We start from the raw sequence: 14,630 nt of genomic DNA, 5'->3' as shown, positions 1-14,630 counted from the left end.
GTGTCACTGGAAATTCTAATTTATCTGTTGGAATGGGACAGTTTAACAACTTTTCAAAAAAAATTTGCTAAAATTTCACAATTTTCTTTATTATTTAATCCTATTTTGCCATTTTCATCTTTATTTTTTTTAGAATTTTTTTCTGTTTTTTATTTCTGCTTGTCTTATTTGCTTCCTCCAATACAATTATGCTTCTTTTCATCTGTAATGATTAATGAGCACTTATCTTTAGCCTGTTTTGGATTTTATACATTATTGATCACTCAGCAGATAAAAATCTTTGTCTGCTAACCTCAGCTATTACTTCTGTTGCCCTTTGCATTGTGTGTTCCTCTTTCACTTGAGTGATCCAAATTAAACTATGGCAACATTTTCATTAATTTCTCTATGTTTTTCATTTTTTAAAGTTGCTACAACTCATGTAAAAGACCGGCAGATTTTTTTCACTGAACAGTATTATGCATATTGATTTCAGCTGAGTAACATTAAATCTGAATGACTTTTATTGCACACTGTGCATGTGATGTGGATAAACTTATAACTGAAGAAGGAAAATTAGTAATTTAATAGTGCCATGCTAGAAACATTATCCATTCAGTAACTTGATTGTAAATGTGATGTCCATGTAAATACATTCTCTTTCCTCATTGAAAACTCTGTTTAGGAGAATATGCTAAGATTTGGAAATTACATAAACCACTAAAGACTGAGTGCTAGAAAAACTTAAGGTCTGTGAAACAAAGTACTTTGAAAGATTATATGTGAATGAAATTTTTTTTCAACTTGAGGAGCTCCAATTTTAACATTCTGAATTCAGTGTACTATTTGAACAAGTTTTCATACAACAAACAATTTTCTTTTAATAAAATTTAGCTAAATAAATGTATTTAAAATTTAATGAGACCTCTGCATTGTGCCATGCAGGCCTATGAAGGACTCTCAGATTTTCCCATGGAGGTTATAGAAGAGGAAGAAGAGGATGATGACGATAATGATGATGACGATGATGACAGTTCAAGTTCAGGCAGCGGTGCAGAATTTGTACCTTCTGCATGGAACAGCGAGGCAACACCAAATCGTTCTGCACTTCGGAGCCCAGATAAGAGATCTGTGAGTATGGTAGTAGCATTGTTCCTTTGGCTTGCTGTATAATTATTCTGCTGACATAGTACAGTTTTTTTAACAGCATGTTACAACACTATTTTGTCTCAAGTTGGCATTTATTAGTTTAGAAAATGAAAGGCTTCCAAGAAAAGTCAGTTCTTCCGCTCTCTTTTTTTATTCTGTGGCAATATAAATTGTTAGTTTTGTTAGGCAGTGTTCGTGTCATGTTAGATACTTTCCTAAATTGAATGAGCTAAAAATATTTCACTTAACAGACTTCCTACATTTGTTAATGTGGTTGGAATATGGACAACAACATGAATAATGAACTATTTGACTCATTCTATCTACCGGCTGCATGTCACATCACATAGTAAGATATATGTGGTCTTTTGACGAAGATGTGACCAAAAACTGTCATGAGGTAGATTACCAGTTAACTGTGGTTATCATTCATGTGCCCAGTACCATTGTGGTGATGCCTTTACTTCACTTCAGTTTTAATTTCCTTAGAGCTGCATTGTGCATACTGCAGATGTAGAGTAGCTTGTACAAGTTCTAACTGTAAAATGTCATGCCACTTGTTTATTTGTAAATACAGATCTGTATTTCTGTTGATATTATGATCAATGAGAACATCTATATATGCACTTGGCAAACCACTCAGATGTTCATGACTGAGGATATGTCTCGTTGTACAAGATATGAGAGCTTTCTCCTATTCCATTCATGTGTGGGTCACTGAAAGAATGATTGCTTAAATGCCTTAAGTGTTCTGTACTTAGTCTAATTTTGTTTTTTGGATCCCCATGGGAATAATACATAGGGGGCTGTAACATATTCATAGATTCTTTACTTGAAGTTGATTCTAGAAACTTTCTAAGTAGACTTTCAAGGGATAGTTTATGCCTATCTTCAAGCATCTGCCAGTTCAGTTCCTACAGCACCTTTATGGTGCTTTCCCATGGGCATAGTGGGCCTAACAATCCCATGACCTTTTGTGCTGTCCTCCTTTGTATTTGTTGTGTCCCCTGTTAGTCCTAAGTGGTAAGTGTTCCACACACTTCAGCAGTTTTCTAGGATGAGTCGCACGAATGTTTTTTATGCACTCTCCTTTGCAGACTGATTACATTTCCCTAGTATTCTACCAAAGAACTACAATCTGTCACATGCTTGACCTACAGATTGAGACTGTGTGATAGTTACATTTCATACCCTGACAAATTATTAAATCCAGATATTTGTGTGCGTTAATCGGTTCCAGCTGTGACTTGTTGATATTATAGCCATTGTGAAGTGCACAATTCTACATTTCTGAACGTTTAACAGAAGTTGCCAGTATTGGCACACTATTTTGAACTCTTATCAATATATGACTGAATAACTGTGCAGCATTTTTAGACAGTGATTCATTATCGATAGTTGCATCATCTGTAAAAAGTCTGAGATTACTATTAATATTGTCTGTATTGTCTGCAATTTCATTAATATACAACATGAACAGTAAGGATCCCAACACATTTCCCTGGGGCACATCTAAAGTTGCTTCTACATCTGATGATGACACTCTATCGAAGATAACTTGCTGTATACTCCCTACTGAAAAATCCTAAATCTGGTCACTAATATTGCTTGATACCCCAAATGATCTTGTTGTTGTTGTTGATGGTGGTGGTGGTGGTGGTGGTGATGATGATGATGTTGCTGTAGTCTTCAGTCCAGAGACTGGTTTGAGCAGATCTCTATGCTACTCTATGCTGTGCAAGCTTCTTCATCTCCAAGTAACTACTGCACCCTACATCCTTCTGAATCTGCTTAGTGTGTTCATCTCTTGGTCTCCCTCTACAATTTTTACCCTCCACACTGCCCTCCAACGCTAAATTGGTGATCCTTTTATGCCTCAGAATATGTCCCACCAATCGATCCCTTCTTCTAGTCAAGTTGTGTCACAAATTCTTCTTCTCCCCAATTCTATTCAATACTTCCTCTTTAGTTTTTTGATCTACCCATATAATCTTCAGCATTCTTCTGTAGCACCACATTTTGAAAGTTTCTATTTTCTTCTTGTCTTAACTATTTATTGTCCATGTTTCACATCCATACATGGCTACACTCCATAGAAATACTTTTAGACAAGACTTCCTGACACTTAAATCTATACTTGATGTTAACAAATTTCTCTTCTTCAGACACACTTTTCTTGCCATTGCCAGTCTACATTTTATATCCTCTCTACTTCGACTGTCATCAGTTATTATGTTCCCCAAATAGCAAAACTCGTCTACTACTTTAAGTGTCTCATTTCCTAATCTAATTCCCTCAGCATCACCTGATTTAATTTGACTACATTCCATTATCCTCATTTTGCTTTTGTTGATGTTCATCTTATATCCTCCATTCAAGACATCGTCCATTCTGTTAAACTGCTCTTCCAGGTTCTTTGCTATCTCTGACAGAATTACAATGTCATCGGCAAACCTCAAAGTTTTTATTTCTTCTCCAAGGTTTTTAATTCCTACTCCAAATTCTTCTTTTGTTTCCTTTACTGCCTGCTCAATATACAGATTGAATAACATCGGGGAGAGGCTACAACCCTGTCTCACTCCTTTCCCAAGCACTTCTTCCCTTTCATGGCCCTCAACTCTTATAACTGCCTTCTGGTTTCTGTACAAATTGTAATAGCTTTTTGTTCCCTGTATTTGGCCCCTGCCACCTTCAGAATTTGAAAGAGAGTATTCCAGTCAACATTGTCAAAAGCTTTCTCTAAGTATACAAATGCTGGAAATGTAGGTTTGCCTTTCCTTAATCTATTTTGTAAGATGCGTCATAGCTCACGTGTTCCGATATTTCTTCCCCAAGGTCGGCTTCTACCAGTTTTTCCATTCATCTGTAAAGGATTCATGTAAGTATTTTGCAGTTGTGAATTATTAAACTGATAATTCGGTAATTTTCACTCCTCTCAACAGCTGCTTTCATTGGGATTGGAATTATTATATTCTTCTTGAAGTCTGTGGGTATTTCGCCTGTCTCATACATCTTGCTCACCAGATGGTAGAGTTTTGTTGTGGCTGGCTCTCCCAAGGCTATCAGTAGATGTAATGGAATGTTTTCATTCTCTTCCATTTCCATAATATTTCACTCTAGTATATTGCCCTTGTATAGACCCTCTATATACTCCTTCCACATTTCTGCTTTCCCTTCTTTTCTTAGAACTGGTTTTCCATCTGACCTCATGATATTTATACAAATGGTTCTCTTTTCTCCAAAGGCCTCTTTAATTTTCTTGTAGGTAGTATCTATCTTACCCCTAGTGATATATGCCTCTACATCCTTACATTTGTCCTCTAGCCATCTCTGCTTAGCCATTTTGCACTTCCTGTCAGTCTCATTTTTGAAACGTTTGTATTCCTTTTTGCCTGCTTCATTTATTGCATTTTTATATTTTCTCCTTTCATCAACTGAATTCAATATCTCTTCTGCTACCCAAGGATTTCTACTAGCCCTCGTCTTTTTACGTACTTGATCCTTGACTGCCTTCAGTATTTCACCTCTCAAAGCTACTCCTTCTTCTTCTGCTGTTTTTCTTTCCCCTGTTTGTGTCAATCATTTCCTAGTGCTCTCTCTGAAACACTCTACAACATCTGGTTTTTTCCATTTATCCAGGTCCCATCTCCTTAAATTCCTACCTTTTTGCTGTTTCTTCAGTTTTAATCTACAGTTCATAATCAATAAATTCTGTTCAGAGTCAACATCTGCTTCTGGAAATGTCTTAAAATTTAAAATCTGGTTCCTAAATTGTTGTCTTACCATTATATAATCTATCTGAAACCTTCCAGTGTCTCCAGGCCTCTTCCAAGTATACAACCTTCTTTTGTGATTCTTAAACCAAGTGTTAGCTATGATTAAGTGATGCTCTGTTCAAAATTCTACCAGGCAGCTTCCTCTTTCATTCCTTACCCCCATTCTATATTCACCTACTACTTTTGCTCTCTTCCTTTTCCTACTATCGAATTCCAGTCCCCATGACTATTAAATTTTCGTCTCCCTTCACTATCTGAATAGTTTCTTTTCTCTGATCATACATTTCTTCAGTCTTTTCGTCATCTGCAGAGCTAGTTGGCATATAAACTTGTACTACTGTGGTAGGTGTGAGCTTCATGTCTGTCTTGGCTACAATAATGCGTTCACTATGCTGTTCATAGTAGCTGACCTGCGCTCCTATTTTTTTTAATCATTATTAAACCTACTCCTGCATTACCCCTATTTGATTTTTTATTTATAACCCAATATTCACCTGACCAGAAATCTTGTTCCTCCTGCCACTGATCTTCACTAATTCCCACTATATCTAACTTTAACCTATCCATTTCCCTTTTTAATTTTTCTATCCTACCTGCCCGATTAAGGGATCTGACATTCCACACTCTGATCCATAGAATGCCAGTTTTGTTTCTCTTGATAGCAATGTCCTGCTGAGTAGTCCCCACTTGTAGACCCGAATGGGGGACTATTTTACCTCCAGAATATTTTACCCAAGAGGACACCATCATCATTTAACCGTGCAGAAAAGCTGCATGCCTTCAGGAAAAATTACGGCTGTAGTGTCCCCTCGCTTTCAGCTAGCAAGGCCGTTTTAGTTAATGTTACAAGGCCAGATCAGTCAGTCATCCAGACTGTTGGCCTCTGCAACTGCTGAAAAGGCTGCTGCTCCTCTTCAAGAACCACACATTTGTCTGGACTCTCAACAGATACCCCTCCATTGTGGTTGTACCTACAGTAAGGCTACATGTATCACTGAGGCACACAAACCTCCCCACCAAAGGCAAGACCCATGGTTCATGGTCACACTTTTGAAAATTCCTACAGACGTGATACTGCGTCAAATGGTTTTAAAAAATCAGGGAATACCCTATCTATCTGACTGTTGTGATAGATTGCTTTCAATATGTCACTTGAGAAAAGTGTGAGTTGCATTTCACATGAATTGTGTTTTCAGAATCCATGCTGCTCCATGGAGCATGTCATCATGTTCAAGACATCTTACTATGTTGGAGCTCAGAATATGTTCTAAGAATCCAACAACAAATGGATGTCAAGGATCTTGGATGGTAGTTTCGTGGATTAGTATTGTGGATCACTTCTGCTGCCCTTCTTGTAGACGGGTGTTGTCTATGCTTTCTTCCAACTACTGGGATCATTTTTTTAATTCAAGGGATCTTTGTTAGGTTATACTTAAAAGAGGGGCCAACTCAGCCAAAATTTTAGTATGGACTTTGGTAAGGGTGCTATTGGTTCTTGGAACTTCGCTCAGTTTGAACCGTGTCAGCCCTTTCGCAATGACAATGACACTAATATCTATTTCATACATCTTTTAAGTAATGTCAGAACTGAATTTGGGTAATACTCCTTGGGTTTCCTTTATAAAGGAACATTTGAAAACAGAATTGAGCACTTTCACTTTCACTTTGCTACCCTCAATTTCAGTTCCTGTCTTGTCCACGAGTCGTGTCAATCACTTACAGGCAGAATTTCTGTCGGTTTTGTGAAAGATCTTTGACAAAATTCTGCTAGTGTAGTCATTGAGGGCTTCACTCAATGCTCTCTTCAGAACCAAACACTTTTTTTCTCAGCATCTCTCTATCTATACCCCTTTGCCTCATTTTACATCCATTATGCAGTAGTCTCATTTCCTTTAGGAGTTTCTTTCTGTAGGAGTTTCTTTACAGTAATAATATACCATGGAGGGTCCCTCACATCATGAACTCTTCTACTGTGTGCATATCTATTCAGTGCAGGATTAAAAAAAAAACCTTTAAACTTCGGCTATAGTTCTACTATATGCTCCTGTCCTAAGCTAAAAGTTTCAACTGATTAGCTTCTCAAGGTGGGATCCACAGTCATGCAGAATTACTTAAAGGACATCATATTTGCCATTAACTGTGGAATTTATTTATTTCACAATTGCAGTTTCAGCCTTTGGGCCATTTTGAAGTGGTATTGCAAAAGATTTTGCTTCAACACATGTCAGACTTTAAAATCCTCCAAAATGTGTACACGTAATTGTCAAAAGTAAGAATTTTCACTGTGAAATACAGTAACATCAGACAAAAATCAAAAATGGAAAGTCCAGGATGGAATGTAACAATATTATGAGGAGGAAAGTTGCTACTCTTCATATAGTGGAGATGCTGAGACAACAAAAAGCCTTGTAAGACCTTACTTCCTTCGAGTGTTTCTCTTGTTGCCTTGAAACTTCTTTCCTGTGTTTCTCTTGTTGCCTTATAAACCCCTTACCTCGTGGCTCATACCCCTGTTGTAGACCTAGATGCAAGACCTGTCCCATACATCCCCCCACCACCACCTACTCCAATCCAGTCACTAACATCACTTATCCCATCAAAGGCAGGCCTACCTGTAAAACCAGTCAAGTGGTCTACAAGCTAAGCTGCAATCACTGTGTTGCACTATGTGTAGGCATGACATCCAACAAGCTGTCTGTCCGCATTAATGGCCACCGACCAACTGTGGTCAAGAAAGAAGTGGACCACTCTGTTGCTGAACACGCTGCCAAACATGATACCCCTCTTCTCAATGACTGCTTCACAGCCTGTGCCATATGGATCCTTCCCACCAACACCAGCTTTTTTGAACTGCGCAGGTGGGAACTTTCCCTGCAATACATCCTCTGTTCCCGTAACCCTCCCGGCCTCAACCTTCATTAGTCGCTGTGCTCACCCATCCAGCCCCTTCCCTGCTCCCATTCCAGCACTAGACAGTCCTCATTTCACCACCACACCCAGACTTACCCCCACCCACTCGCCACTCCCATCATGCACTGGTACTGCTGCTCCCAGTGTAGTTGCAGTTGCTTGAGACTGCAATCGTGTGTGGGGGGGGGGGGGGGGGGCAAGCACGTGTGCGCGTGCGCGTGTGTGCGTGTGTGCACACGCGCCCTCTTGTGCGCGCGCGTGCATGTGTGTGTCTATTGGTGACGAAGGCCAATGGCTGAAAGCTTTAAGTGTGAAACTCTTTTTGTTGTGCTTATCTGCAACTCAGCATCTCTGTTATATGGTGAGTAGCAACTTTCTTCTCATAATATTGTTACATTCCATCCTGGATTTTCCATTGTTTGATTTAAATTTCTCCCAGTAAAAGACCAGTTCATTGATTCTATTATTGTAGAATTGTTTGCTTTTCTGATGGAACTATACCCTCACCTCTGCTTGCATTGCATCTTTACTATCAAAGTGAAGTCCTCGAAGGTGTTCTTTAAGTTCTGGAAACAGATGAGAAGTGGGTGGCACCAAGTCATGACTATACAGATGATGATTGATGACAGCTACCAAAGGCATCATATTGTTGCAGATGTCATAGAGTGGGTGTGCGGTCTGAAATTGTCATGCTGAAGGAGAGGATGCTCCATGTGTTGATGAACTTTTGAAATTCATGTATTTAGGAACTCGATTAAAGCCTGCTGTTTCTCATGCACTGACATAGTTACGTTACATACTATGATTCAGAACCTTCTAGCAGCACAGGGTTGCATCAGGAAAGTTGACCGAGTAATATGCATGACATGTAACACCTCGACCTGTATTGAGAACAGAACAAAATATTTGGAGGAATTAGTTTTCAGCGCACCCTCATATTTCACGTGCTTAATGTGAAAATGAGGAAAGCAGATATTGAGAACATTACAGCATTTCAGTATATCACATTGTTAGAAGACACAAGATGTCAAGACCTTAATTCACTGAGAATGCTTTTAATTCTACATGTGGTATTCACAGTTACTTTTACACTTACAGTCTTTATATAGTCTGTGTACAAATATGCAACAAATTATGTGGTGTACAGTTTGTAAAAAGAAAATAGTATGTTTTTGCATGCTGTCTTTTACAAAAAATGTACTTTTTAAAATGGTTACTAGTTTTTAAAATTTATTCATGCTGCATTGGATAGGAAGATGATGAATTATCTGTAAGTACTGTATTATAAAGCAGTTTTTCTCTTAAGAAAATTTGTTTTTACTGGCCAGAGGTTCATCAACAGTCACAGACAACATATGTAATTTATTTATATATAAAAACAAAGATGAGGTGACTTACCGAACAAAAGTGCTGGCAGGTCGATAGACACACAAACAAACACAAACACACACACAAAATTCAAGCTTTCGCAACAAACTGTTGCCTCATCAGGAAAGAGGGAAGGAGAGGGGAAGACGAAAGGAAGTGGGTTTTAAGGGAGAGGGTAAGGAGTCATTCCAATCCCGGGAGCGGAAAGACTTACCTTAGGGGGAAAAAAGGACAGGTATACACTCGCACACACGCACATATCCATGGATGGATATGTGCGTGTGTGCGAGTGTATACCTGTCCTTTTTTCCCCCTAAGGTAAGTCTTTCCGCTCCCGGGATTGGAATGACTCCTTACCCTCTCCCTTAAAACCCACTTCCTTTCGTCTTCCCCTCTCCTTCCCTCTTTCCTGATGAGGCAACAGTTTGTTGCGAAAGCTTGAATTTTGTGTGTGTGTTTGTGTTTGTTTGTGTGTCTATCAACCTGCCAGCACTTTTGTTCGGTAAGTCACCTCATCTTTGTTTTTATATATAATTTTTCCCACGTGGAATGTTTCCTTCCATTATATTGATATGTAATTTATTTTTTATTTTATTATTATCATTAATATTATTGTTATTATTATTTATTTTATGTTATGTTATTTGTGTTTTTTGTAATTTGATGTGAAGGACAGAAAATTTAACTTCGATCAAAAGTAAGAAAAAACATAAAGAATTTTAGATTGTATTTTGTAACAAAACAGAAGATTTGGCCGTAATGGTTGCATATTTGCAAAAGTTTCATTTCACTGGTAAAAACAGGTCATGAAGCTAATATTTAAGGCCCTATTTATTTCAATGTGTCCTCATTTGCAAATATTTTACTTTGAACTGTCATATTTTATGAGATAAATGAATTTTTGTTTGTGTGAGATGAGCTATTACAACTTTTGTGTGGGAAGAGTGTGTTGTAGGCAGAGGTAGTGGGATTGCGGGTGGAGGAGATTGGAAGGTTCCAGTTCATTCATTATCTTAAGTTTTTATATGAATTGTATGCCAGAATAGATTGATTGACTCAAACAGATCAAAAAGTATTATGAGATTCACACAAAAATATTTCTGTTACTATTCTTCATGATTAACATTACTATTATCCAAATGAGCCTTTTTAAATGCTATTTAGGTTTTGTTAACTTTTTATCCATTCTTAATAAATGCTTGATGTCCAGCTAATTAAATGTGCTAATGTCAGCAACATTGGTTGGTAGTTACTGCATCTTAATAGAGAGTATTTTCTTTCACTGATTAGTTTATTGACTGGAGGAGATAACAATTTAGGCAGAAGTATTTGTGTGTCTATCTTGTAATAAACATATTACTTCCTTAACATTTAAATTTTGATAGAACTATAACATTCAAGAGGCTAAAACACCAGCCATTTTTTTGCTTGGCGTGCAGTAGATGAAGAGAGAATGAAAAATGGGATTTAGATCTTCATTTCCTGTATTTACACACTTTTGTCCACTTAGAGTGGTTGAGATAGAATTAGTTCATTGTAAGTTTCAAAATGTAGTTGCTTCTCCTATAAGGTGAGTGGTGATGCAGCTTTTGAGATACCTGCATTACTATTTTGTGACACACACTGGTGGTAATGATATGCCATACTTCATCATGGCACCATGCACTGTTGCACCTGACTATTTCATTCAGTGTCTCTGCAGCTATTTCCTGTAGATGCATGCAGTAGCATTGGTACAGGACTGGATTTTCCTAAACCACTTTGTATTTGCATGTTAAGTGAATTTTTCATTTGGCATGTGTGCAACCTATTGTTGAACATGCAACAGATCATCTAATATAGCTGATACTTTTTGCACTGCAGTGCCACATTTAACCTGTGGTAGTTCACCAGATAGCTTTTCATAATAAGTGAACTCATTTGATTTTGTTATGATGTAAGACGTTTTCCTTGTGGCTTATTCATCTCCCTGGAAATATACCCCCTTGCTTTGTCCCCCTGTTCTTGAAAAAGACACTTGAGGAGAGAAAGACTGAGTCACTTTATTTCCATATTTACTTGTGAATGTCTTGTCATCCAGAGTCCTTTTATAATTATAGATCCCTGAAAAAGAGGTACAGTTTTTAAAAGTTTAAGATTCACTAACTTCAGAAAATTTTCATAAGCCCAAAAGCAAATAAACAGTTAAGCTGAAAGAGGTATTACCAAAGCCAGAACATATGGTACTCTAATTTAGTTCTATATAATAGAACTATCTGTAACTTAAACACAGTATGCTTTATGGCTTGAACACTGATCTGCACATAATTACAATAATGAAAAGTCCTGTATAGAATATAAAAAGTGACCGAGAAAACAGTCCAATACTCAGCAATGTCGAGTGGCACGTCAAACATAGTGATGGCTTCTTCATATTGCCTTATATGACACTCATTTCCTTTCTGATTAGGATGAAGGCCACTCTTCATGAATGGTTGTCCAGACAGATTGGTGTGGCATAGGAGAAGACCGATGACACTCTGTGGCAGTTACAAAATTGGGATTAAATAAGAGAAAGATCAGTAACTACAGAGCTGAAGAGAGAGGGGAGGAGTGGATCATGGGAGATAGAGGCAGGGGGTGGGAGGAGAAAGGTACAAAGATGAGAAAAAAGTAGGATGAAAAATGATAAGAGAAGAAAGGGTTATAGTTGGAAACCAGTAAGGGAAGAGTAGAGAATGGAGGGTGGCAGAGAATTAGGTCAAGGGGATTACCAGAACAGAGAATGTGCTGAAAGGACATTCCCATTCAAGCAGTTCAGAACAGCCATATGGGACAGATGCCGTATTTACTCGAATCTAAGCCACACTCAAATCTAAGCCGCACCTGGAAAATGAGACTCGAAATCAAGGAAAAAAAAATTTTCCCGAATCTAAGCCGCACCTGGAATTTGAGACTCGAAATTCAAGACGAGAGAAAAGTCTTAGACCGCACCTCCAAATCGAAACAAAGTTGGTCCATTGTAACGTGAGACACAATTTAGGTCGAATGGATGAAGATACAGCTACAGTAGTTTGGTTCGAGTCGTAAGCTTAACAGTTAAGATTTACCAAGTAGCCATTGCTATGTGTCAGGTGCTCCATCCATATTTATACAGGTACCCTTCCTTTTTCACGTGATTCGTCTGGTTTGAATTGATTGCTTATTGTGCTTTGATCTGATAAGTGCCGTTCTCTTTGTTATAGGTGTTTACGTCACTCTAAGCTGAAACTGCATTATTGTACTGTGTCATGCATTGTTTGTCGCATTCTGATAATGAGTGTTTACGACCTGTAGCCACTTGTGGCATGGCTTGCTTTTGTGTGTGCTACCGCCACTTACAATAAAAAAAAAGGAGAGGAATTGTCTCGTAAGCGAAACAAAGGCAAGAGACTGCTATTTGTTGTTACTTACACTGCTGCTTTCTTTGATAATGATCAACAAGAACCAAATAATATACTGCGTATGATAGAAGATGTTCTGAATGAGAGTTTAGCGAAAATTTTTCTCCGTTTGAAAATCTATGCAGACGCCTCTTTAGTACATTACATTCTGCACAGAAATTAGTCATCTTAGATCTTCATTTCTGACTATCACTATTCAGCATAAGAATTATACGAATATAAACATGACATAATATGTACATTCTTCCGTGTTTGCTGTTGTCTGACTCTAGTTTCGTAGTTTATTAGGCAGACAGGATTTAAATGAGATAGCAGCAAACACAAAAGAATATACGGCATTATGTTTACATTCTTCTAACTTTTCTTTTAATTTATTTGCTGACGCAGAGGTTTTGGTGCCAATATTTATCATTGTGCCTGCAAAGCATGCCTGTGTAGCGCTCATATATTCGACGGCAGAAGTTGGTTGTGGCGGCACCTACCAACATTTTTCAGAACTTCCGCTTACTTTGCACTCAATTCTAAGTTGCAGGCGGTTTTTTGGATTACAAAAACTGGAAAAAAAGCGTGGCTTACATTCGAGTAAATACGGTATTGAAGAAGTTGTTCAAGTAACTAGTGTGGCCTGCAGTGTGTTCTGCAAGTGGGTGATCAAATTTGTCATTGGGGACAGTTTGGCACTGGCTATTCATGTAAGAAGACAGATGGTTAGATCAATGAATAGTAAATGCAGCACAGCTGGAATTTCATGTGTAGCTGTACCCTTGTTTGGATAGGATACACTTGTGATTAAAATGTTGTATGATGTGATGGACGAGCGGAAGTGACAGATTTTGTAACTAGATCCTCCACAAGAGAATGACTGAATGGAGGTAGCGGTCACATAGAGGTAGATCAAGTTATTTTGTAGATTGATAGATGCCAGAGTATTACATTGGGGGATGACTGCGGGGTTTATATTGTGACATGGCGAGAGATAGTCAAAGCACACATGATAAGGGGAGTACTCCACAGGGTCCAGTTTTCGAAGGGAATAGGTTTGGTATCTTTAAGAGGGAAATGTCACAGTAAATCTTTTCCAGGACCAGCTGACAGGACATTGTATTTCTTTAGTGACTCTGATAAGTTTATCAGCATATTTTGGTATCCATGCTCTCCATTGAAAATGTGGTACCCTTGGGGTAAGTGGGACTTCTTGAAGTAGAATTTGTGACAGTTGGTGGTTCTTATGTTTGATATCAACAGAAGTTTTTTAATGGAAACATCTGAGAGATGGAGAATGCCCATTTTATGTAATCATCATGTTACCACTACCTCTGTGAACCACCTCCACCTTTCTTTCTTCTCTTCTACCCAGGTAACAGTGTGTAAATGTTCATTGTGTCCCTTAGAACGGGGGAGGGGGGGGGGGGGGGACTGGAAAAGAGAAATAGTTTACCCAGGAGTGAAGGAACTAGTGGAATACACTTTGTTTCATTCTATGTGTTTGCTCCACATATCAGTCAGCTATAAGTGAATTGTTCATTTTCCCATATGTACAGTAGACTGAAGGTGCAGGAAGAAAGTGTGTTTATACAGCAAAATATTTTAATGCACATACAGGAATAATTTTTCTCTTATATAAAAATTAGTTCCATTGTTACACAGTCCTGTATATAATGTAAGTTAGTGGTTTTATTATTAACTAACTAATTTTGTGTTATTTACTGAAATGGTATCAGAGGAACATTTTATTTAGAACTAAGGCATTTCTATTTTCTTAAATTTTCAGGAGCAGAAGAAAAATGTATCATTTAAAAAGCAAAAATATCATTGTGTTTATGAATATCCTCGGGAAGTAAGTGACTCAGATAGTGAGGGAATAGAGTCACCAAGTCGCAAGCGATGGGACATGTACCAGCCTCCCAGCGTGGACTACGCTAGCTATGCAGGTTTGTATGAGTTGAAACTTTTCGATTTGCATTTCATTGCATTCATGCAAGTAATGAACTTGCTTTTTTTGTCAAATCTCTATATGTGTTTACTG

General features: G+C 38.0%; 1 protein-coding gene across 1 annotated transcript in view; it reads left to right on the top strand.

The window, feature by feature from the left end:
- Window positions 1–14,630, top strand: part of LOC126456388 (uncharacterized) — a 109,830-nt gene that overhangs the window by 55,477 nt on the left and 39,723 nt on the right. Inside the window, exons 10-11 of the mRNA XM_050092141.1 lie at window positions 925–1,110; window positions 14,376–14,535. Coding sequence (XP_049948098.1) covers window positions 925–1,110; window positions 14,376–14,535 — 346 coding nt within the window. The remainder of the gene's footprint in view (window positions 1–924; window positions 1,111–14,375; window positions 14,536–14,630) is intronic.

This window comes from Schistocerca serialis, chromosome 2, assembly GCF_023864345.2.
Source record: "Schistocerca serialis cubense isolate TAMUIC-IGC-003099 chromosome 2, iqSchSeri2.2, whole genome shotgun sequence".
In the NCBI taxonomy this organism is placed as follows: Eukaryota; Metazoa; Arthropoda; class Insecta; order Orthoptera; family Acrididae; genus Schistocerca; species Schistocerca serialis.
This window is presented reverse-complemented; position numbering and strand designations above follow the sequence as displayed.